The sequence below is a fragment of the Pantherophis guttatus genome, chromosome 6, assembly GCF_059756535.1.
Source record: "Pantherophis guttatus breed Tessera chromosome 6, ASM5975653v1, whole genome shotgun sequence".
Lineage (NCBI taxonomy): Eukaryota > Metazoa > Chordata > Lepidosauria > Squamata > Colubridae > Pantherophis > Pantherophis guttatus.
In genome coordinates this window covers 6,082,941-6,110,817 of record NC_142068.1, presented here as the reverse complement: position 1 = coordinate 6,110,817, position 27,877 = coordinate 6,082,941, and the positions used below count along the sequence as shown (strand labels likewise).

At 41.8% G+C, this 27,877-nt stretch overlaps 1 protein-coding gene across 1 annotated transcript; it reads right to left on the bottom strand.

The window, feature by feature from the left end:
* Nucleotides 1-1,507: 1,507 nt before the first annotated feature.
* LOC117660244 (cytochrome P450 2J4-like) lies at nucleotides 1,508-27,435 on the bottom strand. Its single transcript, XM_060684929.2, has 9 exons — nucleotides 27,210-27,435; nucleotides 24,858-25,020; nucleotides 21,792-21,941; nucleotides 18,747-18,907; nucleotides 15,655-15,831; nucleotides 10,839-10,980; nucleotides 7,613-7,800; nucleotides 6,444-6,585; nucleotides 1,508-2,729 (listed from the first exon to the last, which is right to left on the bottom strand). Exons 1-9 carry the CDS (start codon nucleotides 27,375-27,377, stop codon nucleotides 2,536-2,538), a joined length of 1,485 nt encoding a protein of 494 aa, XP_060540912.1. The 5' UTR covers nucleotides 27,378-27,435; the 3' UTR covers nucleotides 1,508-2,535.
* Nucleotides 27,436-27,877: the final 442 nt, after the last annotated feature.

The following is a 27,877-nucleotide window of genomic DNA, read 5'->3' as shown; positions in this document are numbered from 1 at the left end:
GGGTTCAGGAGTTGAACACAGGAAATGTTTTATGTCATATTGCATTATTGTCATAAAATGTTTAGGATTATTTTTATGACATATTTTATAAAATTTGCCAAATTTCAGTTCCACAGAAATCATGCATTCCATATTTTGGATGCATTCTGTAAGTTAGCCAGGGATGAAATGCTCCTGGTTCGGACTGGATTGCCCACTCCAGTAGCGATGGTGGCAGGTGGTTCAGAGAAGTGGTAGCAAAAATCCCTGCGCGCCCCCAACCCCCCAATGCCTAGCTTAGCTGCACGATCATCAGTCTTTTTTTTTTTTACTTTTAAAAGCATTTTTTCTACAACCTCTTCAGCCGAAAAAAATGCTTTTAAAAGTTAAAAAAAAAGCCTCTGATGATCGTGCAGCTCAGCTGGGATCGTCAGGGGCTTTTAAAAGCATTTTTTCTACAACCTCTTCGGTCGAAGAGGTTATAAAAATGCTTTTAAAAGCCTCTGACGATCAGGCAACTCAGCTGGGATTGTCAGAGGCTTTTAAAAGCATATTTTTCTGCAACCTCTTCACCCACTCAGTCACATTACCCACCGCCACCGCCACCAAGCCACGCCCACAGAACCGGTAGTAACAATTTCACCACTGAAGTTAGCTCATTTGAAGTACTTCGGTTCAAAAATTGTTGCCCTACAACACACTGTTTTGCCCAAGTAAAGATTACCACCAATCAAACAGAAGGGGAGGGGGGACCGGCTTTATTGTCACTTTTTTCTGTGAACACACTGGCACACGTTAAAAAATAAAATTCTGATGCACGCTCTCAAAAGAAAATAAGCCAACATGTTGAAAAAGCTAACAGCACTATCTGGGATGGAATGTTTTAACAAAGTTTCCATTGCAATGACGACACAGCAGTTTCTCACCTCCCGGATCATTATTAACTCTAGCATCATTTAATCCATTTTAGCCTCTAAGGAGCACATTAGTAAACAAAATAGATGGCAGTGACGCCCTATATCCGTGATGGCAAACCTATGGCACGCATGCCACAGCTGGCACACAGAGCCCTCCCTGTGGGCACGCGAGCCAACACCTAGCTCAGCTCCACCGTGCCTGCGTGCACGTGCCTCCCACCGCCTAGCTGATCTTTGGGATGTGCGGGGAGACGGGGCGTATGCGGGAGACGCGTGTGCATGGGCAGGGGGGTGGGGGTCACATGCGCATGCATGGGGGGTGAGGGTCGTGCATGCATGCGCGGAGGTGGGGGAAGCACAGGGAGCAGCGCCCCCCACAGCCCATTTTTGGGCCCAGGAGGCTGCAGGGAGGCCTGCATGGGGGGGTGGAGCATGGGGGGGTCATGTACACATGCACGGGGGGGGTGCATTGCATTATGTGTGCTGGCACACGTGCGCAGTGCCAGCACATGACGAGAAAAAGGTTAGCCATCACTGCCCTGTATGGATTAGCCTTTAGCCTAGTTATTAGTCCTCCGCGTCTGTTGTGGATTTAATAAGACAAACACAACTTTTGGATTAATCAGAGACAAATTTATATATTGCGCAATAGGTTCAAAGCTCTGTACATGAAGCGTTGAACAAAGACAGAAATTAGGTACAATGGTTTTATACCCTTCTAGACAAAGGATTCTGTTAACTCAGCAATTCATATGGTCATATACATTTATCATTTTTAATTGACATTTCCTAATTACAGAGTTTCTTTGCAAAACAGTTATAATTCTTTTTTGTAGATTACTGAAGCATAGATTCAAATCATCTTCTGACGATAGACAACTTTTAACTCATGTGGATCCCCTTGACCTAACCAACCTTTAAGCTGTATGTCATTAGAATGATCCTTTCTTCTGACAACTTAGAGGCCTCCTAGAGGAACCAAAAGGATTTTGGCTGAGTTTGTACTTTTCCAACCGGATGCATTGCTTTTTAGAATAGAGTGAATAGAAAGTTATCCAGTGGTCATCTATCAGAGCCCGCTTCATTACATTACGTCTGCTTGTTTCCTCATTATATTGGAAGCTATTATATAACAACTAAATTTATATATATAGTGAACATTAGTCATCCAATGCTCCCTTTTAACTGTATATTTTTTTAACAATATGACGCCAATATTTTCTCACTTTTACAGGCTGTTTATTTCCAATCCCAATTCGAATTTTTTTTTTTTTTTTGCTTTAATTTATATGCCGCCCTTCTCCGGAGACTCAGGGCGGCTTACAATGCGTTAAGCAATAGCCTTCATACTTTTGTATATTTACACAAAGTCAGTTTATTGCCCCCACAATCTGGGTCCTCATTTCACCTACCTTAGAAAGGATGGAAGGCTGAGTCAACCTTGAGCCTGGTGAGATTCGAACTTGCAGTAATTGCAAGCAGCAGTTCTTAATAACAGTGCTTTAGTCCACTGTACTACAGGCTCAACCTCTTATGAGAACAATTGATATAATGTGTTCAACAGTGGTGTGACAATTTGTTGAAACAGAAGAAAAAGCAATAGGTTCAGAAACAGGTGAAACTTTTTTGTTGTTTTTCCCTACTGTGATGTACCAGAGCGAGGAACAAAACAGATCTTGAATGGAGACGGGTACACTGTCATTCCTATGATGGGTTCTTCACTGAGCTTCTCCACTCCTTCTGGGGGCTGTAACCTAAATGCCCTCAGCAGGCTGGTGAACGTAATGAAGAATTCAATCCTTGCAAAGAGTTCCCCCAAACAAATCCGAGCACCTACATAACAAAATGAAATAAAAGCAGAAAATTACCATTTCCCCCAAAATAAGACATCCTTTGATAATAAGCCTAATCGGGCTTTTGAGCACATGCGCTAAAATAAGGCCCCCCTTGAAAATAAGCCCTCCCTGAAAATATTTAAACGCACGCGCAGCTGGTCCCCGCCATTTCCTCTGGTTTCGTCCACGTGCCCCAAAATAATAAGACCACCCCAAAAATAAGGCCAAGCACTTATTTCACCGTTCAAAAAAAATATGAGACAAGGTCTTATTTTCGGGGAAACACGATACTAGTACAGGTAGATTCAACAGCTCATTTAGTGGCCATTTGAAGTTACAACAGCACTGAAAAAAAGTGATTTATGACTGTTTTTCACACGACCCTTGCAGCATTCCCATGGTCACGTGATCGAAATTCAAATCCTTGGCAACTAGCTCATATTTATGACGGTTGCTATGTCCTGAGGTCATGTGATCACTTCTTGCGAACTTCTGACAAGCAGAGCCAATGGGGAAGCCAGATTCACTTAACAACCGTGTTACTAACTTAACAACTGCAGTGATTCACTTAACAACTGTGGCAAGAAAGGTCACAAAATGGGGTGACATATAAGCCTAAATGCTATTATTATTGCTATCATGACTTACAGCTGTAAAGGGCAGTGCCATTACTGTCCTAAGTCGAGAACTTCCGGTACTGAGTTTTACTGAGGTTATTTATTTATTACATTTTCAGTATTGTAAGAATTAATCTCACACCACCACCCGCATCCTAGAGAATGAAATATTTGGGGGGATATTAGAAAGAGGTAGAATACTATATTTCCCCAAAGGAGAAATGGAGAAACATGTTCTTAGAGGCAGAAAGCAGCCCCCAGTCTTTCTTAACAGCCCCCAGCAGATGCCCATTAAGAAATCCTGAGCCAGCCTATTCACAAAATACCTTCACCTCCAGGTGATGGGATTAAGGACGGGACATTCATTGAGAAAAGGGGAAACAATACCTGTCCATTTAGAAAGGCAGACTAGAGGCAATAGATAACAGGATAAAAATCAATTACATATGCCTGACAGGAAGTGATAATCAAGAGCCATCATGTGCCTTTGCGAAACAAGTAAAACCAATCAAATAATAAAAACACACAATGCAAGCCTCCAGATTACAAAATGCTGTAAAAAATATATATATATATATATATATATAAGGCCATGTAAAACCAAACCAATAGGTCAGCTGTTCCAGAACTGCACGCTCTGTGTGTGTGTCAGGGGTGAAATGCTCCCGGTTCGGACTGGATCGCCTGATCCGGTAGCGATGGAGGCGGGTGGTTCGGAGAACTGGTAGCAAAAATCCCTGCCCCCCCCCATGCCCAGCTGAGCCACACAATCATCAGAGGCTTTTTTTTTTACTTTTAAAATCATTTTTTCTACAACCTCTTCTGCCGAAAAAATGCTTTTAAAAGTAAAAAAAAAAAAGCCTCTGATGATCAGCTGGGATCATCAAAGGCTTTTAAAAGAAAAAACTCTTTGCCTCTGATGATCCAAGCTGAGTTGCCTGATTATCAGAGGCATTTTCCAACCAACCTCCATTTTACCTCTTCGTAAAGTCTTTCAGGCTAAACTTGTTCCGATCATGCTCTATGGTGCTGAAATTTGGGGTCTTACAGAGGCCCCCATATTAGAGAGAACTCAAAATAATCTGTTAAGGAGGATGCTTGGGGTAAACAATTCCACTTCAGCTGCAGCCGTCAGAGCTGAATTGGGACATTTCTCACTATACACCTATACAATCACTAGGGCGGTAGCCTACTGGCTAAAAATGACCCAGATGGATGCCAGCAGACTCCCTAAAATATGTCTAGAGGAACAGCAGATTTCAAATCCTCAAAGGTATTCCTGGCTAACCCGGCTGTCAGAAATATTGAACCGATATGGTGTAGGGTTCCCGTTGTGTGACACACTGAACCAAGTTAAACAACGGATTAAAGATATATATGGGCAAATGGATATGGCAACCCTTTCAATTAATCATTCCCTTAAACTGCTGACAGCAGTTAAAACAACTTTCACCCTGGAAAAGTATTTATATTTAGAAATGCTATCAGTGGAGAGACAGTTATTTGTTAAGTTTAGATTCGAACTTCTAGATACCAACGTTAAATTCGGCCGTTATCGGAAAATCCCGTATGACAAAAGAATATGCATATGTGGGGTAAACGTCATGGAGGACACAGCACATATAATATTCGAATGTAGTCTCTATCAGGAAGTTAGAAATCAATATCTGTCCCCAATTATAAATAAATTTCCCCACTGGAATATAAGCCAAAAATTAGCATTTCTGTTGAAGGCTGACTCTCCTCCTCTGGTAAGAGCGATCACTCGATACCTTAAAAGGTTGACAGCAATACGAGCCAGTTATATCAAGGAAAATTTTATCGATTGTAAGAAAGATGAGCTTAGTTAGAGAGGAGCTATCCTATTTGGGTTATCTAGTCTTCTAGTCTTGGCAACTTAGCTATTGAAATTTGATATGGTAAAATTTTAATGTCATCTATCATATATTTTTAGATTGCTATTTTTGTAACTGTTTTATCTTTTTCCCTTTTTCTCTTCTGTTTTGTTTGAAAACGCCTTCGGGCTATTCAATAAACTATACCTATACCAGAGGCATTTAAAAGAAAAAAAGTTTCTGCCGATCAGGCAACTCAGCTGGGATCGTCAGAGCCTTTTGAAAGCATTCTTTTACAACCTCTTCGCCAAAGAGGTTGTAGAAAAAATGGTTTTAAAAGTAAAAAAAAAAAAAATGGCCACGCCCACCCAGTCACATTACCCACCACCACTAAGCCACACCCACAGAACCAGTAGTAACAAATTTTAGATTTCACCCCTGGTGTGTGTGTGTGTCTGTGTGTGTGTTGGTTCTGCTAATCAATAAACATAGACTTTCTTTCCAATCAGCCTCCATGTTATTTCCAGTGTCTTTCTCCCACTTGGAACTGAACCAGATGGAGTTTCCTCCCAACAGTATCTGTCACCCATCTCACCATCAGCCAACTCTAACAAGTTACCGTATTTTTCAGAGTATAAGATGCACCTTTTTCCCCTCTAAAAGGGGGTGAAAATTTAGGTGCATCTTATACACCGAATGTAGCCCCACCCACCGACTGGCCCCCACCCTTTGGCCTCTGCCTCGAAGCAGTTACCTCCTTGCAAGCAAACAGCAAGAAAAAACAGCTCCTTTCAGCTTCAGCACAGCCTCATTAGCACAAGCTGATTGGATCGGCCTCCCAACTCTCCGCTGATTTGCTCTCAGCTGTTTTGCGCAGGGCTCTGCTGCTTGCTGCAAAGAGGTAAATTGCTGGAGCAGATTATTTTCCCCTTGTGCTAATCAAGCTATGCTGAAAACGAAAATGAAAATAAAGCAGGCTGTTTGCTGTTTGCTGCAACGAGGCAAAATTGCTCAGAGGCAGAGGGAGATTTCTTTTTCTTCTTTTCCTCACCAAAAAAGGTAGGTGCATCATAAAACTCTGGTACGTCTTTTACTCCAATACAGTTGCATATTTTGGAAAGAAGTTCCTTAATTTACCTTTCCCCAAATCCCCAGTTAGATGCAGAGTAAATGTCATTTTGCCCTTTAACCAGCACTTGGCAGTGAACAATTTTAGTTCCAATTTCTTTCCTTACAACAAGCAAGAAACTTGCACATTACCTGCTCCAAATGGGAGAAATGCTTCTTTTGTCACAAAATGCCCTTCTTTGTCCAGAAAATGATTGGGGTTGAATTGTTCAGGAGTCTCCCATTGTTCAGAATCAAGAAGAACAGAGCGCAGATCTGGTAAAACAATAGCTCCCTAAAATGAAGAAAGAAAGAAATGAAAACATATAGACAAACTCAGTTCTTGTTTCTGGATATCCCGCTTCCATTCAGGTAAATTTCAAACACCATGTCAGACTGCGCACAGTGTGACTATTTTGAGACAACCCAGGAGCAAAATTCAGTAAACAGAGGTTTGTCTTTCAAATAGTGGTTTATCTACAAGGAATATATACATACATGTACTAGGCAAAGTCAGGCAATCAATCATCAACTATAGCATAGAAGCACACACGGAGAGATATGCCCTCGCAGGGCCTCTCTTATATTACAGTCTCTTAAAGGGATAACCCTGCTGACTCATTCTCATTGCATCATCATTTCAGATTACAGCCTTACAGCAGCTGGTCAGCTATTAAATCACCATTACCCTGACACACCATCATATGGGATTATTCTGCAGGCCATTTCTACTACCTCCCTTTTTAAATTTCTTCAACTAATCTTCCTTTTCTCTATAGTTTCCCTTCCATCACTGCCAACAGAGATTTCATCAGTATGTACGTAAACGAAAAATGGTTTGTGGTTCATTTTACTCCTGTTTATATTGTACTGTATTTGCCAGATACAGGTAGGCCTTGAGAAAATAAAAGAATAGGTGGATTTAGTAAATAATATTTCTAGGAACCAGTTTGCTATAATGGTTAAGGCAGAGGTCTTCAAACTTGGCAGCTTTAAGACATGTGGACTTCAACTGTGGGTCTCTGCCACATGGGGGGTGGGAGTCATGTGGGGGGCTGCACGTGCATGTGTGGGGGTAGGGCGCATGCAGGGTGCGCGGGTGCATGCGTGGGGGTTGGGGTGCATGCGTAGGGGCTGCACGCAGATTGCATTTTGGGGGTTTGGGCGCGTGCTTCGGGCACTCGGTCCGGAAAAGGTTAGCCATCACTGATCTAAAGGCTACATTCGAACAAGGTGTTAGCATACAGAAGAAGCTCAACGGGGCTCCCATATGTAGATCCAGCTCTTAAAATGCAAATCTTGGAATTCAGAAAAATTCACACCTTGGGAATGAGAACCCCATTGAGGTAAATATCCTTTGCGCATTGTCTTGGTATTCCAAATAATGAGATGTATTTGCTTCTCATGATCTCATGAATCACAGCATTGGTGTAGGGCAGATTCTTTCGATCTCCGTAATTGATGGAGCGAGATGAAGCTAAGACTTCTTCTAGTTCCTTGTGGACCTTGTCTGAAAGAAACTTTTATTGAAGACCGCATAAATTACCTCAGAAAAGAAGCAAGGGGCCGCAGTGGTGGATTTCAAATTTTTTTACTACTGGTTCTGTGGGTGTGGCTTGGTGGGCGTGGCAGGGAAAGGATACTGTAAAATCTCCATTCCCTCCTCAATCCAGGGGAAGGTTACTGCAAAATCCCCATTTCTTCCCAATCAGCTGGGACTCGGGAGACAGAGAATAGATGGGGGTGGGGCCAGTCAAAATTTTTACTACCGGTTCTCCAAACTACTCAAAATTTCTGCTACCGGTTCTCCAGAACTGGTCAGAACCGGCTGAAACCCACCTCTGCAAGGAGGGGGGTGGTGTTCAGATACTTTTTTCCCCACAATAATTATTTCATGTGATTTCCATGAAAGAGATTCTGAATACTAACTAAGATGGATTGTAAAATCCTGATATCAGGAAAGGATTATTAGCAGACATTAAATATAAATATGTAAAAACAATAACCTAGCAATCCATTCTCTGGATCCACCGTTTCCCAATAAAGTTTACTTTTCTTTTTGTTTTTACAGATCTTACCTGCCACCGTAAAGCAATATCTCCAGTACTTCACACAAGCAGTAATTCAAGAATGTCTGGAGGTCCTGGGTTGCTTGCCTTTCAGATCCCTTTTACTTGTTCAAGAGAACATGCTAAGCACACCTTTTGTGCGCCTTTAAAAATGAGGTGTGAAAAAAGTGTTTCTGCCCTAGAACAGGGGTCTGCAACCTTAAACACTCAAAGAGCCATTTGGACCCATTTCCCACAGAAAAGAAAACACCGGGAGTCACAAAACCCTTCCCGTGCCTGACTATTTCTTGAGCGGCCACAAAACTAGCATATGTAGTTGAATTAAACATTCTGTTTTCTTCTGAAACTTTTCTTTTCTTGGATTTATCCATGGTTGGCCTACCAGGAGTTGAAAAGCTCAATAAATCATGTGCTGGCGGGTGTCGCACATTGGCTGTTGTGAGGCATATTTTGAGTGACAGGGAGCCACAGCAGAGGGGTGAAAGAGCCATATGCGGCTCCAGAGCCGCAGGTTGCTGACCCCTGGACTAGACAGTTGCATTCAGCATGGTTAAGGATGAATAGAGGAAAGGCGTGGAACATTAATCAATTGTCTTTAGAGAGCGTTGAAGTCCTTTATCACCTCACTCAACAAATAGTGTCTTTGAGCCTCTCCCTTACACTGTTGATAATGATAAGGTATAATAACACCAAGTAGCTACTTTTAAGTGGCCATCAAGATTGCAGCATCAGCAATTCTTTTCACCTTGATTGTTATATTATCTCTTCTATAAGGCGATTTATCTTTTTTTAAAGAATCATCTCTCAAGCCTTCATGGCATGTGGCTGGATTTATTTATTTATTTATTTATTATTTAAATTTCTATACCGCCCTTCTCCAGAATAGGACTCAGGGCGGTGAACAGCCAGAATAAAAAACAATACATACAAAATTTAAAAACAATTTAAAATAATTAAATATTATTGGCCGTAAATTAAAATAACCCAATTTAAAATCAATTTAAAATTAACTCAAGCCAGCCCCGCTAATTGAAATAAATGAGTTTTCAGGGCCCGACGAAAAATCCGGAGGTCTGTTATTGTACGTATCTCTGGGGGGAGGTTGTTCCAGAGGGTGGGCGCCGCCACAGAGAAGGCTCTCCCCCTGGGGGTCGTCAGCCGACATTGTCTGGCGGACGGCACCCTGAGGAGGCCCACTCTGTGCGAGCGTACTGGCCGGTGGGAGGCTATTGGTGGCAGGATGAGGAACTGCATATTTCTGGGTGCTTTTGTCCAATGAGATCAAGCAGATGCTTTGGGTATCATCTAGTGCAGGGGTGTCAAACTCAATTTCATTGAGGGCCACATCAGGGTTGTGTTTGACCTTGGGGGGTTGGGGTGGGTGTGGCCGGGGTGGGAGTGGCCAGCAAGACATGTGGTGCCTGTGGTGACCCGAGCACTCTGTCAGCAAAAACAGGCTCCAGAGCTCCATTTTTGGCCGCAACGGCCTCCTGCAACCCTCTGCCAGTGAAAGTGGAGCTCGCGAGGGCCGCCTGCGCCCCTCCCGAGTTCCGTTTTCACTGGCAGAGGTACCGTGGGCCAGTCTTTTGCTGTTTCCAGGGCGGCCCTGTGGGCCAGATCTAAGCACCCTGCAGGCCGGATCCGGCCCATGGGCCTTGAGTTTGGCACCCCTGATCTAGTGGGACCCCAGGAGCATGCCTTTTCTGTCACAACACCTGATCTCTGGAATAGCAATAGCACTTATATACCACTTCACAGTGCTTTACAGCTCTCTCTAAGTGGTTCACAGAATCAGCATATTGCACCCAACAATCTGGGTCCTCATTTTATCAACCTCGGAAGGATGGAAAGCTGAGTCAACCTTGAGCCGGTCAGTCATTATAAAATCACTGGGGCTTGGCTCAGACAATTAAAAAGAAAAGAAAGGAATAAGGTAGTACAGGGGTTTAAGGCACCCTGTTATTAAGCTTATTAAGACCAGCTGCCTGCAATTACTGCAGGGTTCGAATCTCGCCAAGGCTCAAGGTTGACTCAGCCTTCCATCCTTTCTAAGGTAGGTGAAATGAGGACCCAGTTTGTGGGGGCGATAAGCTGACTTTGTATAAAATATACAAAAGTATGAAGGCTATTGCTTAACGCATTGTAAGCCACCCTGAGTCTTCGGAGAAGGGCGGCATATAAATCAAATTTAAAAAAAAAAAAAAAAAAGGAGGATGAAAAAAAAATACATTAACATGAATGACATACCTTTTTTTTTTTTCAAATTATATCCCAGGAGTGAGTTTGAACATATTACTCTCCTAAGACAAGAACACTAAAAATAGTTTCTGAACACTAAAAATTACCCCGAAAGGATCAGAAACTGTCTGTTCAACTCTAGAATATAAATATATATTAATATTCTATCTGGCGTGACTTTATAGCGGAATTTCACTTCCTGACTAAAAATTCAATTTTCTTGTCACTAATTTTGTCCCACCTTGAATATCCAGATGAGTTGCCATGAGTAGCAATGCCCATTGTAGAGAACCAGATGTTGAGTCTGTCCCAGCAATCAAGAGGTCAGCAATACAGTGAACCAGGTTGTCTTCATCGTATGTAGAATTTGGATCATTCTTGCTCTGTAGATAACAATGAGAAAGGCAAAATGTCAATTGTAGACATTCTCCTATTGCTACCAATTCTTCTCCAAACCTAGTTTCTCCCCTTACTAGTTCATAGTCCATCTTCTCTCTGGAGATAAAGATGGAACAAGACTAGAGACAATGAATATAAAAGTGGGACATAATTGTGAAACACATGCACTATTTTGAGAACTTCAATGGGACAAAATATTAGGAACAATTTAGAAAACATTATTCAGCTTTATTACATATCTTTTCTTTTATGTACACTGAGAGCATATGCACCAAGACAAATTCCTTGTGTGTCCAATCACATTTGGCCAATAAAAAATTCTATTCTATTCTATTCTATTCTATTCTATTCTATTCTATTCTATTCTATTCTATTCTATTCTATTCTATTATTATTGATTGTTACACAGTCAGCTAGATGTTCAGACTGGGTTTGGCATGGTATCTTCGCAGGATGGAAGTTGTTCCCAGTAAAGCTGCCTTTTGCAATTGACAGATGGTGAATTTGTCAGTGCCAATGGTGTTCAAGGGGTGCTTCAGTTGTTTTGGGATTGTACAGCAGGCTGCTATGACTATTGGTACTACATTTGCTTTCTTTTGCCACAGTCGTTTTATTTCTATTTGCAGGTCTTTGTATTTTGTTATCTTCTCCAGTTCCTTCTCTTCTACAGGTAATCCTCAACTTACAACAGTTCATTTACCGACTGTTCAAAGATACAACATCACTGGAAAAAGTGACTTATGACCATTTTTCATACTTACAACTGTTGCAGCATCCCCATGGTGCAACATGTGATCAAAATTCAGATGCTTGGAAATTGACTCATATTGATGACAATTCAATATGAGTCAATTTCCTCAGACTCAGGCTCAGACTCAACCCCTCCAAGACCGAGTGGCTGTGGCTTCCGGCGCCCCGATATAGTCAACAGGTGCCATCGTTGACTATTGGGGGTGAATCCTTGCCCCCCACGGAGAGGGCTCGCAATCTGGGTGTCCTCCTGGATGCACGGCTGTCTTTAGAAGAGCATATGACGGCCGTGGCCAGGGGGGCCTTTTATCAGGTTCACCTGATCCGCCAGTTGCAGCCCTTTCTGGACCGGGATGCCCTGCACACGGTCACTCACGCTCTTGTTACCTCCCGGTTGGACTATTGTAATGCTCTCTACATGGGGCTCCCCTTGAAGAGCACTCGGAGGCTCCAGCTGGTCCAGAATGCGGCCGCGCGGGTGGTTATGGGCGCAACTCGTTGTGCCCACGTGACACCCCTCCTGCGCGAGCTGCACTGGCTCCCAGTGGTCTTCCGGGTGCGATTCAAGGTGTTGGTTACCACCTTTAAAGTGCTCCATGGCATAGGACCCGGGTACCTTCGAGACCGTCTTCTGCCACCAATAGCCTCCCACCGACCAGTCCGCTCCCACAGAGAGGGTCTCCTCAGGGTGCCATCGGCCAAGTTATGTCGGCTGGCAACACCCAGGGGGAGGGCCTTCTCTGTGGGAGCCCCAGTCCTGTGGAATCAACTGCCCCCGGAAATACGTAAGATCTCCGACCTCCGCGTGTTTTGCTGCGCACTGAAGACCCTGTTGTTCCGCCAGGCCGGGCTATCAACATAATAGTTTTAAATTGGGGTATTTTAAATTCCTGGGGTTTTAATTGAGCCAAATTTATTTAATCATTTTAAATTTTAATTGCTGTTTTGTGTTGTGTTTTTAAATAGGCTGTACACCGCCCTGAGTCCTTCGGGAGAAGGGCGGTATAGAAATAAATTTATTTATTTATTTATTTATTTATTTATTTATTTATTTATTTATTTATTTAATTCCAGTGTACGGGAATGATGAGATCAACTTTTGCAACCTTCTGACAAGCAAAGTCAATGGGGAAGTTACATTCACCTAACGACTTGTGTTACTAATTTAACAGCTGCAATGATTCACTTAACAACTGTGGCAAGAAAGGTTGTAAAATGGGGCAAAATTCACTTAACAACTGTCTCACTTTGCAACATAAATTTGAGGTTCTATTGTGACTGCATGCTGAGGACTACCTTGTATTCTGCTGTCTCCAAGTTATTGCCAAGTCCACTATCCAGACTTTTTTGTCTTTCTTATCATTTTTTTTATTACCTCAAAATAATGTCAACTCAAAGCTATTAACCTTTTCCTTTTAGTGGAGAGTGAAACATCATTTGTTCCTGCAAGCAGGAAAACCATTCACCAATCAAGTCACAGCATTCTGGGATGAAAGAATATGATTAGTCAATTGATGCTTCTCTTTATTAATCATCATTTTTATCTCTATAATAATCATATACTATTAAATGATATCCTTTCCCATATTCCAACTGGCCAATGCAGTAGCTAAAATGTTTTATTACCCCCATCCTTTGAATATCCTTTGTGGTGTTCCTTGGATTGCTTTATACTGCTCTTTTAAAAAAAAAAAAAAACCTGTCTTATCCTTCCTTATAGGCATAGCTACTTAAACAAGAATTAGGAAATGGGTCATGCCAACCAATCACATGGTTAAAGAGTCAGAAAGCTGACCTAGACAGCAATAAGCAAGAACCATAACTTAGGCAAAAGGGAATGAGTCTTTTTTTAAGTCAAGAGAAAACACAATTACATTTGGAAGCACTGTATTTTTCGGAGTATAAGACGCACCTTTTTCCCCCAAAAAAAGTGGGTGAAAATCTGGGTGCATCTTATACTCTGAGTGTAGCCCCGCCCAACCTCGCAAATGGAGATTTCAGAGGCTGAAAAAAGCCTCTGAAAGAAGCTTCATAAAAAAAGCCTCTGAAAGGCTTTTATCTAAAATAATATGGCAAGCAGCAAAAGAAGAATCAGTAAAGGTTCTAACCAAACTATGCTAACAAATCTGGAGAATGACACAATAACCAACAGATCGGAAGAGGTTAATTTATATACCAATACCAAAGGAAGGAGGTTGAACAGTCTTTCAGAAAAAAAGCCTCCGAAACAGAGCTTCAGAAAAAAAGCCTCCAAACAGAGCTTCAGAAAAAAAGGCTTTTTTTCTGAAGCTCTGTTTTGGAGGCTTTCAGAGGCAGAAAAAAAAGTTTTTTCTGAAACAGAGTTTCAGAAGCAGAAAAAAAAAGCAAGGCACAGAGCTCACAACCAACAAATCTGTTGCTAAAATTCACCTCTGGGAACAGCTGATTGGGGATATTCCGGGAGGCCGATCCACCCACCAATCAGCTTTTTTTTTATTTTCCTCCCCAAAAGCTAAAGTGCGTCTTATACTCCGAAAAATACGGTAGCTTCGACAGATAGCTCCCTGATTGATTGGAGTATATGGGGGAGGAGTACAGTGTCAGAATTTGTTGCAGCACACACAATCAGACACACAATTAAATAATTCTGCAGGATTCATCTACATAAGAAAATGTCTTTATGTACAAAACCATTGTAGGTTTTTCCATGTTGTAGAGAAGAGAAATAGCAAGTACAAACACAGCACAAAATGAAAGCACAAAACAGAGAAGGAAAAATGGAGGAGAGAGAAGCTAGTTCTCTCAAACCTATATACAGAACAGTTAAGCTACACCCAGGCTCCGAACTGTTTCTTGTGGCCCCATACAACAAATACTGTTTCAGTTACCAAACAGTCCTCATTGGCTGACCTGTTGCTATCCCTATTCAATCAGCCCCCATTGGCTGACCTATTCCAGTCTATGAATATTCATACTCTGACATACAGCATATTCAGACTGTAAATGTTCTATTTTTATAGCTACTCTTAATAAAAGTCATTTTAAACTTCATTTGGAGTGGCTTTCCTTGTCTGGTCAATTTGCTGAGGTTGATACATATCTATCATACTTTTGATCATGATAGGAACAACTGCTGATCCCTTTTAGTTGTGAACTAATAGTATGTTGGTAGTAGTTTCTATTGCAATTAAACCAACTGTAGTAATATTATCTACACAAGGGATTACGGCAGGAGGAGGGAATAGCTGGCAATATTATTCCATGGTGGAGTTCCAAGCATCCGCTCCAACAACAGGAAAAATTGTTTGGAAACCCCAAACAATAGCTTAGAGTTGGAAGAAGCAACTCTCAATATCTCCATCAAATAGTATTGTGTTCTGCCCCAGCTCCGGATTCCCGAGGATATTGACACACACCAATGGTCCTTATCAAATTTATTAAGTAGCAAGAATAAACCAAAGTCCGGCAAAGGTTGGCAACCAGCCCAGAAAACAAGATACGATAAGACTTTTCCAAAAATGCTCTGATGATAATTACAAGTTGTTTCCAGCAAGAAACTTACTAACAGCGCGTGACTTAAATAGGCTAAAGCAGTGGCCAATTATCCTCAAGCCTTACTCTCGAGGAGACCTCCTTCTCCTGAGTAGCCACTCCTGCCTTTTGGCAGCCCTGTGTGCTCGAGCATTGAGAAGAGGCTCCTCCACTTCACTCTCTCCACTTGAAGGAGCCTCTGGAGGTTCTGAAGGCCCTGGCTGAGTCTCTGCCCCTGGCACCTCATCCTCTTCAGCCTCCTCGCTGTCTGACACGAGCGCCGGCTGCACAGGCTGCTGGCGCGACACCACACCAGCCTCCTCGTTGTCGGGATCAGCCACGATCCGCGCAGGCCGCTGGCGGGCCACAATATATTGCTATACAAAACAGAGACTTACTTTCTCCATTTGAAGCAAATAATAATCAATGAAATCCTGTGGCTCGTGCAGGTTCTGATTCTCCTTATGTTGTGTGAGCTCCTTCTTTATAGTACCGATTATATTGTCCACTGCAGAGAGGGTTTTCTGGTGAGACCCTGGGATATATTTCATGATAAATGGAAAGAATCCATAAATCTACAAGAAAGAGAAAGCAAATCCTGTTACAAGACCAGCACCATAAATCAATTCCTATAAATTACCAATTCAGCCTCATGATCTGCCCCATATCAGATATCAAACTTATTTCCATATTTCTAGGGAACACAGACAGTCAAACATATGTCTATTCTTTTGTTGTTTCTTAATAACAGTCAATAACTGGGGACATAAATGTATAACATTTCTCTCCTAGGCCAGCTCTCTAAATAATATTATGCCACCCAAAATTCCAATTTATATTCCCAAAATATTTGGCAAAGAAAAGTGTCTGCCACTTTGCAATATTATCTACCATCAATGGTCCTCATGTACATACCAAAATATTCCAGATTAATGATTAAGTAGTATAAAAGTAATAACATACGTGTTAAAATTTGAGTGTCAGGTTTCCAAGTAACAACCCCCCCCCCAAATGAAAGAAAACTCCGAGGCTTGAGTTTCCTCAAAATTACATTTTATTAGAGATGTCATATTGACACATTTGGGGAAACCCGAATCTGAAAGCTTCCAGGTTTTCCCCACACAAAAGAAAGTCCAAGTCCATGCCCAACACCCACATGTCCATCACATGGTCCAACCCAAACACCATCCCAACTGGAGATGCCTCCTAGTTCCAGCCATCCAGGTGCAGGGCAAGATGACCTTGACTTTCTGAGAAAGGAATGTTATTATGACTATATATCACCCTGGCTCCATACAATCCCCCCTCCTTGTTTCCCACAAATGTGGCAGGCCTGAAGGCCCAATGAAAAAGATGGCTTCCAGGCCTGACATTGAGAATGTATAGAAAAAGTACTGTATTTTTCGGAGTATAAGACGCACCTACCTCTTTTGGTGTTTTTTTAAAAAAAGTTTTTTTTATTTTTTAGACAAACACACATACAAACATACAATGTATTTTCTTTGAACAGAGTATTTGGCTGGTTCACAAATTTAAACAGTGTTTAGTCATTTCAATTAAATTTACAATTTCTATATTTCCTTTTTGCCATATTTATTCCTCATCTATTTTTTAAAAAAAACCAATATTACCCTTCATCCTCATCTCTAATCTTAATCAAATTCAATTTTTTCCTTCTATATTATACCCCTTCCCATTGTCATCTATTTTTATATCCATCCTCACATTGGTTAATTATGTAATATTACAAATGTTTAATACAAATTCAACATTTTAATATAAATCAATTAGTTATATAACTATCTTTTTCTGTATATTAATCAATATGAACATGAATATTCCAATTATTTCCATGCAATCCAATTTCTTACAAATCAATTAATTATATTTACCAATAATAATAAACCAAATAATTTCCTCCTCTTATGTTACTCATTTTCACATTTTAAACTCTCCCAATAACCCACATAGTTTTGCCCATATAATCCTCCAAATCACAACTTAATCATTTCTACTTTCATCACAATATATAATTAAAAATATTTCAATCATTACAATTTCCCTAATTAAATTTAAAAATGTTCTAGCTGTTATCCAAGCTATAATTTAATCCTTTTTACTTTCACCACCATATACTATTAAAGGTATTTCAATTGTTACTGTTTATACTTATTCATATTTCTTAAAAAAATAAAAAAATAAAAATTTATCATTGTCTAGATTTCAAAAATACAAAGACAAATATTCCAATTATTATTCATTTCATTTTTACAATCATGATTTCCCATTTATTTCTTACTACTATTCATATTTCAATTCTAAATATGTATAACATTTTTCTCTTTCATTTCTTTTTCTCCCTTCCCATTTTTATTTTTGCCTTTTTTTTCTCCTTTTTTTCTTTCGTGTTTAAAATCTTGACCTCTCCTCTTTTGCCCTAAATTTCCCATTGTTTGCACCTACCTTTTTTGATGAGGAAAAAGAAGAAAAAGTAATCTCCCTCTGCCTCTGCCTAATTTTGCCTCGTTGCACCAAACAGCAAACAGCCTGCTTTACTTTTAGTTTCGTTTTCAGCATAGCTTGATTAGCACAAGGGGGAAAAAAAATCTGCTCCAGCAATTTTCTTCCTTGAAACAAGCAGTAGAGGCCTGTGCAAAACAGCTGAGGGCAAATCAGTTGAGAGTCGGGAGGCCGATCTAATCAACTTGTGCTAATTAGTCTATGCTGAAGCTGAAAGGAGCTGTTTTTTCTTGCTGTTTGCTTGCAAGGAGGTAACTGCTGCGAGGCACAGGCCAAAGGGTGGGGGCCAGTGGGTGGGCAGGGCTACATTTGGTGTATAAGACGCACCTAAATTTTCACCCCTTTTTAGGGGGGGAAAAGGTGCGTCTTATACTCCGAAAAATATGGTAATTCAATGAAATTACAGTTATGATCATTCCCATCGGTCCATTGGGATAAGTCCATTGGTGTGCATAAGCACACCAACGTGTCTACCGTCCCTATCCTAATGTCCCTTTTTATTCGTATCCATTTCATGTATTCATAATCATGTTTATACATTTCATCAGGGGTGAAATCTACTTACCTTCCCTACCGGTTCGGAAGTGTGCATGCCATGCCATTGTCAAGTCCAATTGTAAACCCTCTGTGCATACACAAAGCCTTCTGCACATGCGCAGAGGGTCAAAAACAGCTTACTTCCTGGTTAAAACCAGGAAGCAACGACGTCCGGGTGGTTGGTGGAGCCTCGCACTGCTGCCACTACCGCTTCTCTGAACCACGCGTCGCTGCTGCTACCAGTTTACCTGAACCGGAGCGAACTGGTAGCATTTCACTCCTGCATTTCATGTATTCATAATCATATTTATACTTTTATCTGTAATCTTATATATGCTTGACAAAAATAAATAAATAAAATAAATAAATAAATTGTTCTGGTAAAATTCTGAACCCACTGACTCAGAGACGAAGGAGGACAACAATTACTCACAATGTGGGAAAAGCTGACTAAATATTTTGTAAGAATATGCATGGATTCCAGCAATTCCAGAAACTCCTTGTCTTCAATGGAAAAGCAATGCCCAAATGATAAAGCACAGATCACGTTGCAAACTGAAAGCTGAACGTACAGTGACGGATCAAATGGCTGTCCTGATAACAAAACAAAAAAAAAAAACCATCTCATTAATATTTACATTAGTTGTGTCAGAAATAAAAGCAAGATGGTCTAATATATAGCTTATTCGAGATAAATAAGTGATGTTGGGAGTACAAAAACTAGTAACTCTGGGTGGAGCTAACATAATTGGGAAAAAATCAGGGGTGAAATGCTTCCGGTTCGGACCGGATCACCCGATCCAGTAGCGATGGAGGTGGGTGGTTCGGAGAATTGGTAGCAAAAATCCCTGCCCCCCCCCATTGCCCAGCTGAGCCACGCAATCATCAGAGGCTTTTTTTATTTTTAAAAGCATTTTTCTACAACCTCTTTGGTCGAAAAAATGCTTTTAAAAGTTAAAAAAAAAAGCCTCTGATGATCGCGCGGTTCAGCTGGGATCATCAGAGGCTTTTTTTTAAAAAAAGGAAAGCTTCTGCCGATCAGGCAAGTTAGCTGGGATCGTCAGAGGCTTTTAAAAAATGCTTTTTTTTTTTTAATATAAATCAAAATTTTTAAAAAAGCATTTTTTTACAACCTCTTCAGCCGAAGAGGTTGTAGAAAAAAATGGTTTTAAAAGTTAAAAATAAAAAGTTGGCCACGCCCACTCAGTCATATTACCATCACCACCACCAAACCACACCCACAGAACCGGTAGTAACAAATTTTACATTTCAGCACTGGAAAAAATGTATCGGTATCCTTGACAATGGACCCTCTATGAAATTTCTTAAACAATATATTTTAGGATCTACCTAATGCCCAACTGAATACAATGAAATGGTGTTAAGGTGTGCATCAATGTGTTTAAGGAGTCAGAATAAAAACTTGAAAAATAATGGTTTGAGCCATCTGTAAAATGAACTACTTGGTTAAGTACTACTTGGTGGCTCAGCAGACTGAAAGCATTGTGATTAACACCAGCTGTCTGCAATTACTGTAAGTTCGAATCTCACCAGGCTCAAGGTTGACTCAGCCTTCCATCCTTTCTAAGGTAGGTAAATTGAGGATCCAGTTTGTGGGGGCAATAAGCTGACTTTGTATAAATATACAAAAGTATGAAGGCTATTGCTTAACGCATTGTAAGCCGCCCTGAGTCTCCAGAGAAGGGCGGCATATAAATCAATTTTTTTTAAAAAAATGTCTAGGGTTTCCGAATATAAGGATCCATATTTAATTTAGAGAGTATATTTAGATATTTAGATATTACGGAGACCTGGTTGGGCCAGGAGGGGGGAGTTCCCCTCGTGGATATATGCCCACCAGGCTTCCGTGCATTTCATCAGCCGAGGGCTCAGGGCAGGGGTGGGGGGGTGGCGGTTATTATTAAGGAAGGTCTGGATCCAAGGGAGACCACTGTTCCACAGATAGCCGGATGTGAGTCCCTTTTTGTGAAGTGGGGCCGTGGAGTACAGATGGGCTTGTTGATCATGTACCTGGCAACAGCCCTGCCCGAGCTGCTCAACGTCATAGCTGAGGTGGCGGTTGATACCCCCAGACTTGCTGTCATGGGGGATTTCAACCTGCCATCTATCGGTGAAACGTCGGAGGTGGCTCGAGAGTTCATGGCTTCCATGACGGCCATGGACCTTACTCAGTTAATTCATGACCCCACTCACACAGGTGGACACACTCTGGACTTAGTTTTTGTCTCTGGTCAGTGGTTGAGTGGCCTTGATATAGGGGATATAGCCATCGAACCCTTGCCATGGTCTGACCACTCGCTCCTTCGACTGGACTTTCTAACCGCTGCACCCCGCTGCAGGGAGGTGGGACCGACCAGGTGGTTCCGCCCCAGGCGCCTGATGGACCCCGATAGGTTCCAGATGGAGCTTGGGCCATTTCCTGAGACTCTGGCTCATGACTCGGCTGAAGACCTGGTGGCTGCCTGGGATAGTGCGGCCGCCGGGGCCTTGGACTGTGTCATGCCTTTGCAGCCTCTGACCCGGCACCGAACTCACCTAGCTCCTTGGTTCTCCGAGGAGCTGAGGGAGATGAAGCGCCGGAAAAGACGCCTGGAGAGTAGTTGGAGGACCAGCCGCTCCGAATCCAACCGAACACAGGTGAGGTCTCACATTAAGACCTACCTAGTGGCGATAAAAGGGGCGAAATCTCGCTATTTCGCCGCTCTTATCGCATCATCAGATAATCGCCCAGCCACCCTGTTTAGGGTGACCCGCTCCCTCCTCCATCTGGAAACGCAGGATGACCCCTTGCAGGGTTGAGCTGAGGATTTTGTGCAGTATCTGTATGACAAAATCACTCAGATTCGGGAAGGGCTGGCTGCTCCACCACTGCTCCAGGGCTACGTTTTCCTTTCTGCGGTCTCCTTGCAGATTCTATCTATCTTCTCTGACTTATTTTATATTTGTTTTTTAAAACCTATGAGCCGACTTGCAGGCAATTCCAAGGAGTTTAAATTTTTCCTCCCTTTTCTTTGCTGTCTCGGTTACTACCTACACGCCTAAGCTATGCTTCCAATAGCTTGACCCCCAAGGAGAAAATAAACTTTGATCTTGAGAATCGCATTGTAACATTTCCTTCTTTCATCCTTCCCATTCAGTAAACGCTCCTGACAATCCTTTGCTTCGTCTCCGAAGACTTTGCAACCACCAATTTCACAAATATGATGTCATCAATACCACGTTCTTGAAAGTTCTCAGATCTCATGTTATAAGATCTAGTAGTCTCACAAAATCTTCTGAAAGCCTGCAAAACCACCAGATGCTTATTTATCCTAGGAATAGGGGAATGAGGTAAAGGAAAGCTAGGTGATCTTCTGAACACCAGGATCCCTAATGGATGAATAGCTGTAAACCACTGGAAAAAAAAAAACCCTGCAGACTGAGACATATAGCAACATCATTTGGGATTATTACATACCTTGTTTACCTCTAAGGTCTTCCAAAAACCTCTCGACCTCTGCTTGTATTTGGCATTCCAGGCCTTTTTTCCCCAGGCCTAATTTCCTCATGGTAACAACACTCACTTGTCTTTGCTGCAACCAGGTGTGGCCGTTTGAAAACGCAATACCTGAACCATCAAGGAACAAAAAGGGGGAAAAAATGGCTCAACAATTAATACAAAAGCAATGTCAGGCTTGCCCCAGCTAGGTCCTTAGGAAAGAAAGAGCCTCGATTCCATTCATTTGAAGCGTTAGGTTCTTTTACTAAGGATTAGTGGTTGCAGCGAAAGCAGGCTAGAACTAAAGTTCCCGCACAAAGAATTACAGAATTTTCTCTTCTCTCTGGTCAGTTGGTCTTTGTCCAGCGGTAGGCCCATGGGTGTTTTGGGAACCACTTGTTGCAGTTCGCATTCCTTTCCCAAGCTCCTTGGCCTTGAAGCCTTGACGACTGGAATAGGCTGGTTCCCACACCACTGGCTTCTGTCAAATCTTTCACCCCCTCCACTTTGGCCCATCTCTACCCTCTACATGCCAGTTGCCTCTTCCTCTTCCCCCTGACCCCCTAACAATTTATGGCAGATTGCCAGCAAAGCACTAAGCTGAAAATGGTAGATCTGAGAAGCAATATGGTTTGTCTTCTAGAAAATAGCTCTAATTTCTGCTCCTGCACTTAAGAATCCAATCCCTGTCTGCCCAGTTTTGACACTCAGGTGCAGTCCATTCTTCCAAAAATGGAAACATGGGGGAATAACCTCTCAGTTTATTAATAAATGGAAAAATCTAGATTCCTAGTAACATAGAAAAATCTTGATTTATATAGAAGGAGCAACAGTACAGAATTCCCACTGATTATGTGCAAATAAATGGGCTAGTGCAGTCCCACATGACAGCTCTTTTTTCAAGTTTGGGAGTTCAGTTCTTTCCAATTCTATAGATTATAACATATTTATAATTTATAACCTGTTTATTATAATATCTCTTATAATTTAATTCTTATAATGCCTCTTATAATTTACTTTCTTATGACAGAAACCCCTGAAATAAAAATCCTATCATAAATAAAATTATAGGTTGGCCATATATTTATATATCCTTTAGTTCAGGGGTCGGCAACCTTAAACACTCAAAGAGCCATTTGGACCCGTTTCCCACAGAAAAGAAAACACCGGGAGCCACAAAACCCTTTGGACATCTATTTATTATTTTATTTATTTTATTTATTTATTTTATTTCTATACCGCCCTTCTCCCAAAGGACTCAGGGCGGTGTACAGCCTGATTAAAAGCACAAGACAGACAAAATTTAAAAGTAATTAAAATTTTTAAATAAAAGGCTCAGTTATAAAACCCCAAATTTAAAATCCCATTTTAAAAACCAATTAAAATCTTTATACTGATAGCCCCGCCTGGCGGAACAACAAGGTTTTGAGGGCACAGCGAAATACATGGAGATCAGAGATTTTACGAATTTCTGGGGGCAGTTCATTCCAAAGGGCAGGGGCTCCCACAGAGAAGGCCCTCCCCCTGGGTGTCGCCAGCCGACATAATTTGGCCGATGGCACCCTGAGGAGACCCTCTCTGTGGGTCTGGCCGGTGGGAGGCTACTGGTGGCAGAAGACGGTCTCGAAGGTATCCAGGTCCAATGCCATGGAGCGCTTTAAAGGTGGTAACCAACACCTTGAATCGCACCCGGAAGACCACTGGGAGCCAGTGCAGCTCGCGCAGGAGGGGTGTCACGTGGGCACAACATCTAACATCTAAAATGAAGATAACACTGCCTATATCATTTTTTACCTTTATGCTATGTATAAAAAAAAAAACTATAATGTGTTGCATTTATGAAATCAACGAACTGCTACAGAGAAAACAAATTTTTATTTCTGCATGCAACACAATCATTTTGAACGCTGGGAAAAAAAAGATGGGTCAAAAAGCTCAATAAATCACGTGCCGGCGGGTGTCACACATTGGCGGTTGTGACCAGTGGTGGGTTGCTCCTGGTTCTGTCCGGTTCTTGAGAACTGGTAGTAAAAGCGGCGGGAGGCTCCACCCACCTGCCCGGATGTCATCATGGACGATCTGCGCATGCGCAGAAGCTTCCAATTGCGAACCGGTAGTAAAGGTAAGTAGAACCCACCCCTGGTTGTGACACATATTTTGAGTGACAAGGAGCTGCAGCAGAGGGATGAAAGAGCCACATGCGGCTCCAGAGCCACAGGTTGCTGACTCCTGCTTTAATTCATATAAGTTATACTTTTCCTTGATTTGGTCTCTTAAATGCCTCTTGTTTTCTGATCCTGTCATCCCTATGAGCTAACAAATAATCTCCTAATTATTGCTGCATTCTAACCACTGCACCACCACAACTCTTATCAAAGCACAGATGTAGCAATCACCTTGCTTTACAACATTGTTGACATATTCAGGGCAATAGTTCATTTCAGGGAACTATTCTCTCCAGAAAAAAATTAGCAACTGATTCTCTGCCCGGTTCCTGGGTGGGCATGGCCTACTCAGCCTCCTGCACCATGGCGGGGGGGGCATTTTCACCCTCCCCAAGGTCCGGAGGCTTTCCTTGAGCCTCTGGGAGGGCAAAAACAGCTTCCCCTGGGCTCTGGTAGCCCTCTGGAGGCCGGAAACAGGCCTGTTTCCAGACTGCCAGAAATTCCGGGAGGCCCATTTTTCGCCCTCCCAGAGCCTCCGTGTGGGACTTACATGGCATCCAAAATGGGCTGCGTGCAGACTCCTGGGAGGGGAGGGGTGGGGTGGATGGGGCCAGCCAGTCCTTGAAACTACAGTTTGGTGAACCAGATGTAAAATTAGCATCCATTTCACCCGAACCAGTTCGAACTGGCTGAATCCCACCCCTAGGTTCAGCACAAGTCTGAAAGTTTGGAAGACTAGAACTCTGGTCCCAGCGACTGACTCAGATTGGATCATGCTGACATCTCTAATGCTCAATATTTTAATTGAAAACCTGAGTATTGGCCCTGTAAGTATAAATCAAGAAAACATTGTAATCCCAACTTGTTTGGGCAAACTTACCCCGTTTGTTGGTGATAGTCACAAGGAAATGTGTGAATGGGCGATCAACAAAGTCATCTGAATGGTCAATTAATGTTTCTTTCACAATTTTGTATCCAGAGAAGACTACAATATGATCATTCCCTTGCCACAGAGAGTAAATTTTCCCATATTGATGTGCCAGCTGCAGTTTGGAACACAGAAGGTAAATGCTTTTATGTTATTATTTTTACATATCAGTCATATTTATATTTGTGGCCTTAATCAATGGATGACATTGACAGCATAGCTGTAGTAGTAGCAACTGTACAGCGCTTTTTTTCCACCAGATTAGTTTGGTGGGGAAAGTTGCCAGAAAAGGTTGAATTGTAGGAATGAGGATGGTATTTTCCAGGATCTATGGACTGTGGAAAGCTTTTTTTCCCCCAATGGATGAGAACAGGCATGCTTCACCTAATTTGCAAACTATTATGTTTCATTACACAGGGCAGAGTTTCGATGTCAGCATTCTAATGCTGCCATAAAGAGAAGACGAAGAGGCTTGACTTTTCACCTACTTATTTTCTCTGTAGATAATAGGTGGTGCTTCGTGTTTAGCTGTTGTTTGGAGGCTGCATTGACACTGTCAATCTGTTTATCCTGCTTTAAAGCTTTCATTCATTTGTCAGTAAGTTCTGCGGTACGACATATCTCAATTGCCACTTGTAAATTTAAATTACAGTATGTTCCCTCAAAAGGCGGCAGTGTGTGCTTTCACTAGTGATACCGAGAACTATCGGTACTAGCACTAGTGTGCTTTCACTAGTGATACCTATCATGAATAGGTTCATCTCTCAGAGAGCCATACTCACAGCTTGCAGCTTTTTCTCTTAGCGGTGTGACAAAACTGTCTATTGCTTCACCTTCTTCTTGCTTACAGCTGCCAAATATATATCTTTCATATATGACATTTTAGAGGGCCTCAAAAAGACTTTTAAGTCATCTAGGATGGTTTTAGTATCACTCTTTTGCTCCTCTGTAAGGGTTAAATTATGCTTGTAAAAATGGAGGCATTCGCTGCCCATCAACCTTCTCACCTCTGTAAGGGTTAAATTATGCTTGTAAAAATGGAGGCATTCGCTGCCCATCAACCTTCTCAGTACCGCTGCTTTGCACTGCTGCTGGCTTATCATTTAACCCTGTGGTTTAGGGAGTAATCCTCAAACTCTGCTCTGAAGTTGTCCTAGTTACTGCTACAACTTCCACTCATCCTCATTGCCTCAGGCAGTGGTATGCTGTTAGCAGCTGTCATGATGCTGAGTTTTTTTTTTCAAATGCTTGGCTTCCAGGATAGGACCACAGGTTCTAGACTGGTATGCATTAAATGTATAGAGGTAGCATACATTTAGATGCTTCTGACACCATATTTCAGGTAGAGTAAGTAAGCACACTACAAGCAGGGGTGAAATGCTACCGGTTCGCACTGGTTCGGGTGAACCGGCAGTAAAAAAAAGCTACCGGTTTGTCCAAACTGGTATTTCCAATGATCAGCTCTGCCGCGCGATTTAGATTCACTAGAAAGCATGAAATCCTGCTTTCTAGCGAATCTAAATCGTGTGGCATAGCTGTCCCCCCCCCCCCCCGTTGTTCTACTTGCCTTCTTAAGCCTCCTTTTTCTGTGCAAAGTGCGTGTTTGGTGCACATTGTGCATGCTCATGTGTGCAGCGTGCATTTGGCATGCACTGCACATTTGCAGGCAGCGAACAGGTGGCAAACCGTGGAGGATTTCACCATTGACTACAAGCCCTCACTGTGCAGAAGCCATTTTATTAGCAAGTGAGTAATACAACAGGAACAGGAAATGCATCACAGGAACAATAGAGATGAATCTAGAGTGGCAATGTGATACAGGAAACAACTACATATACAGGATACAGCTGCATATAAGGCATAACACCTGTAACAACTATAGCTCTGTTGATGCAGCCCAAAACTGCATTGGTTGTTGTAACAATTGTAGCATACCGCTGAGTCATGTTTATTTTGCGGTCTACTGGGACACCCAGTCCTTCTCACAAGTACTACCGTTGAATCTGCCTACCTCATTCCCGTGTACTTGCGTAAATAAACATACTTCACATTAGGTGGCTCAGTGGCTAAGACACTGAGCTTGTCGATCAGAAAGGTCGGCAGTTCAGCGGTTCGAATCCCTGGTACAGGTCTCCTGCATGAGCAGGGGGTTGGACTAGATGACCTCCAAGGTCCCTTCTAACTCTGTTACTGTTACATTACTCACTATTGAACACCATTTGTTGGGACTAGTAGTCCAATGTTCAATTCTATCAAGATCCTCTTCTCTCAATTCTTATTCAAATAGCATTTTAAAAGACATACCTCCATTAATGTCTTCTCAGACAAGATACTCCTTTCCAACAGCATTCTTTTTAGCAAAGAAATTGAAGAAGGTCCTGGGGGATGGTCTTTGTGTTTTCTGAACAGTTTCAGAAAGAGAAGAACCAAGCATAGAATCACAGTTATAAAGAATAATAGTAGCGTCAACATTCTCCTGCCTTCCCCTTTTTCCAACTTTGAGTGGCTGCTGTAAAAATGCCGCGTAGCCTTTTCCCCCCCCTCCTTTTACTATTTTCATGAATGTTCTTCCGTTCTCCTCTTGGATGTCCCCTTTATATTCTCTGCTTATTAAAACACCTTCTGATGATCTCAACCAATAAGGCTTCACAGATGTATGATATAAATATAATTGTTTATGTGAAGTTGAAATAGATAGTAAATTGTGTAACATTAAATATTATTGTAATTAAACCTTTGTGTTGCAGAGGTTGTATTACAATTATGTATCATAAATATTATGGGCAGGCATCTTGTTGTCAGTAAAAATGGCGCATATTCTTTTATGTCTTTAATGATTACTCATGAATGTCTCAGATATCTGAGTTCTTTATATAAAAGAAGGATATTGATATTTTCTTTTATGGTGTTTCTTTATTCCAGTCTTAATTAAATGGTGGTCCCTTTATGTCATTTAGTTGGCTAAACCTCTA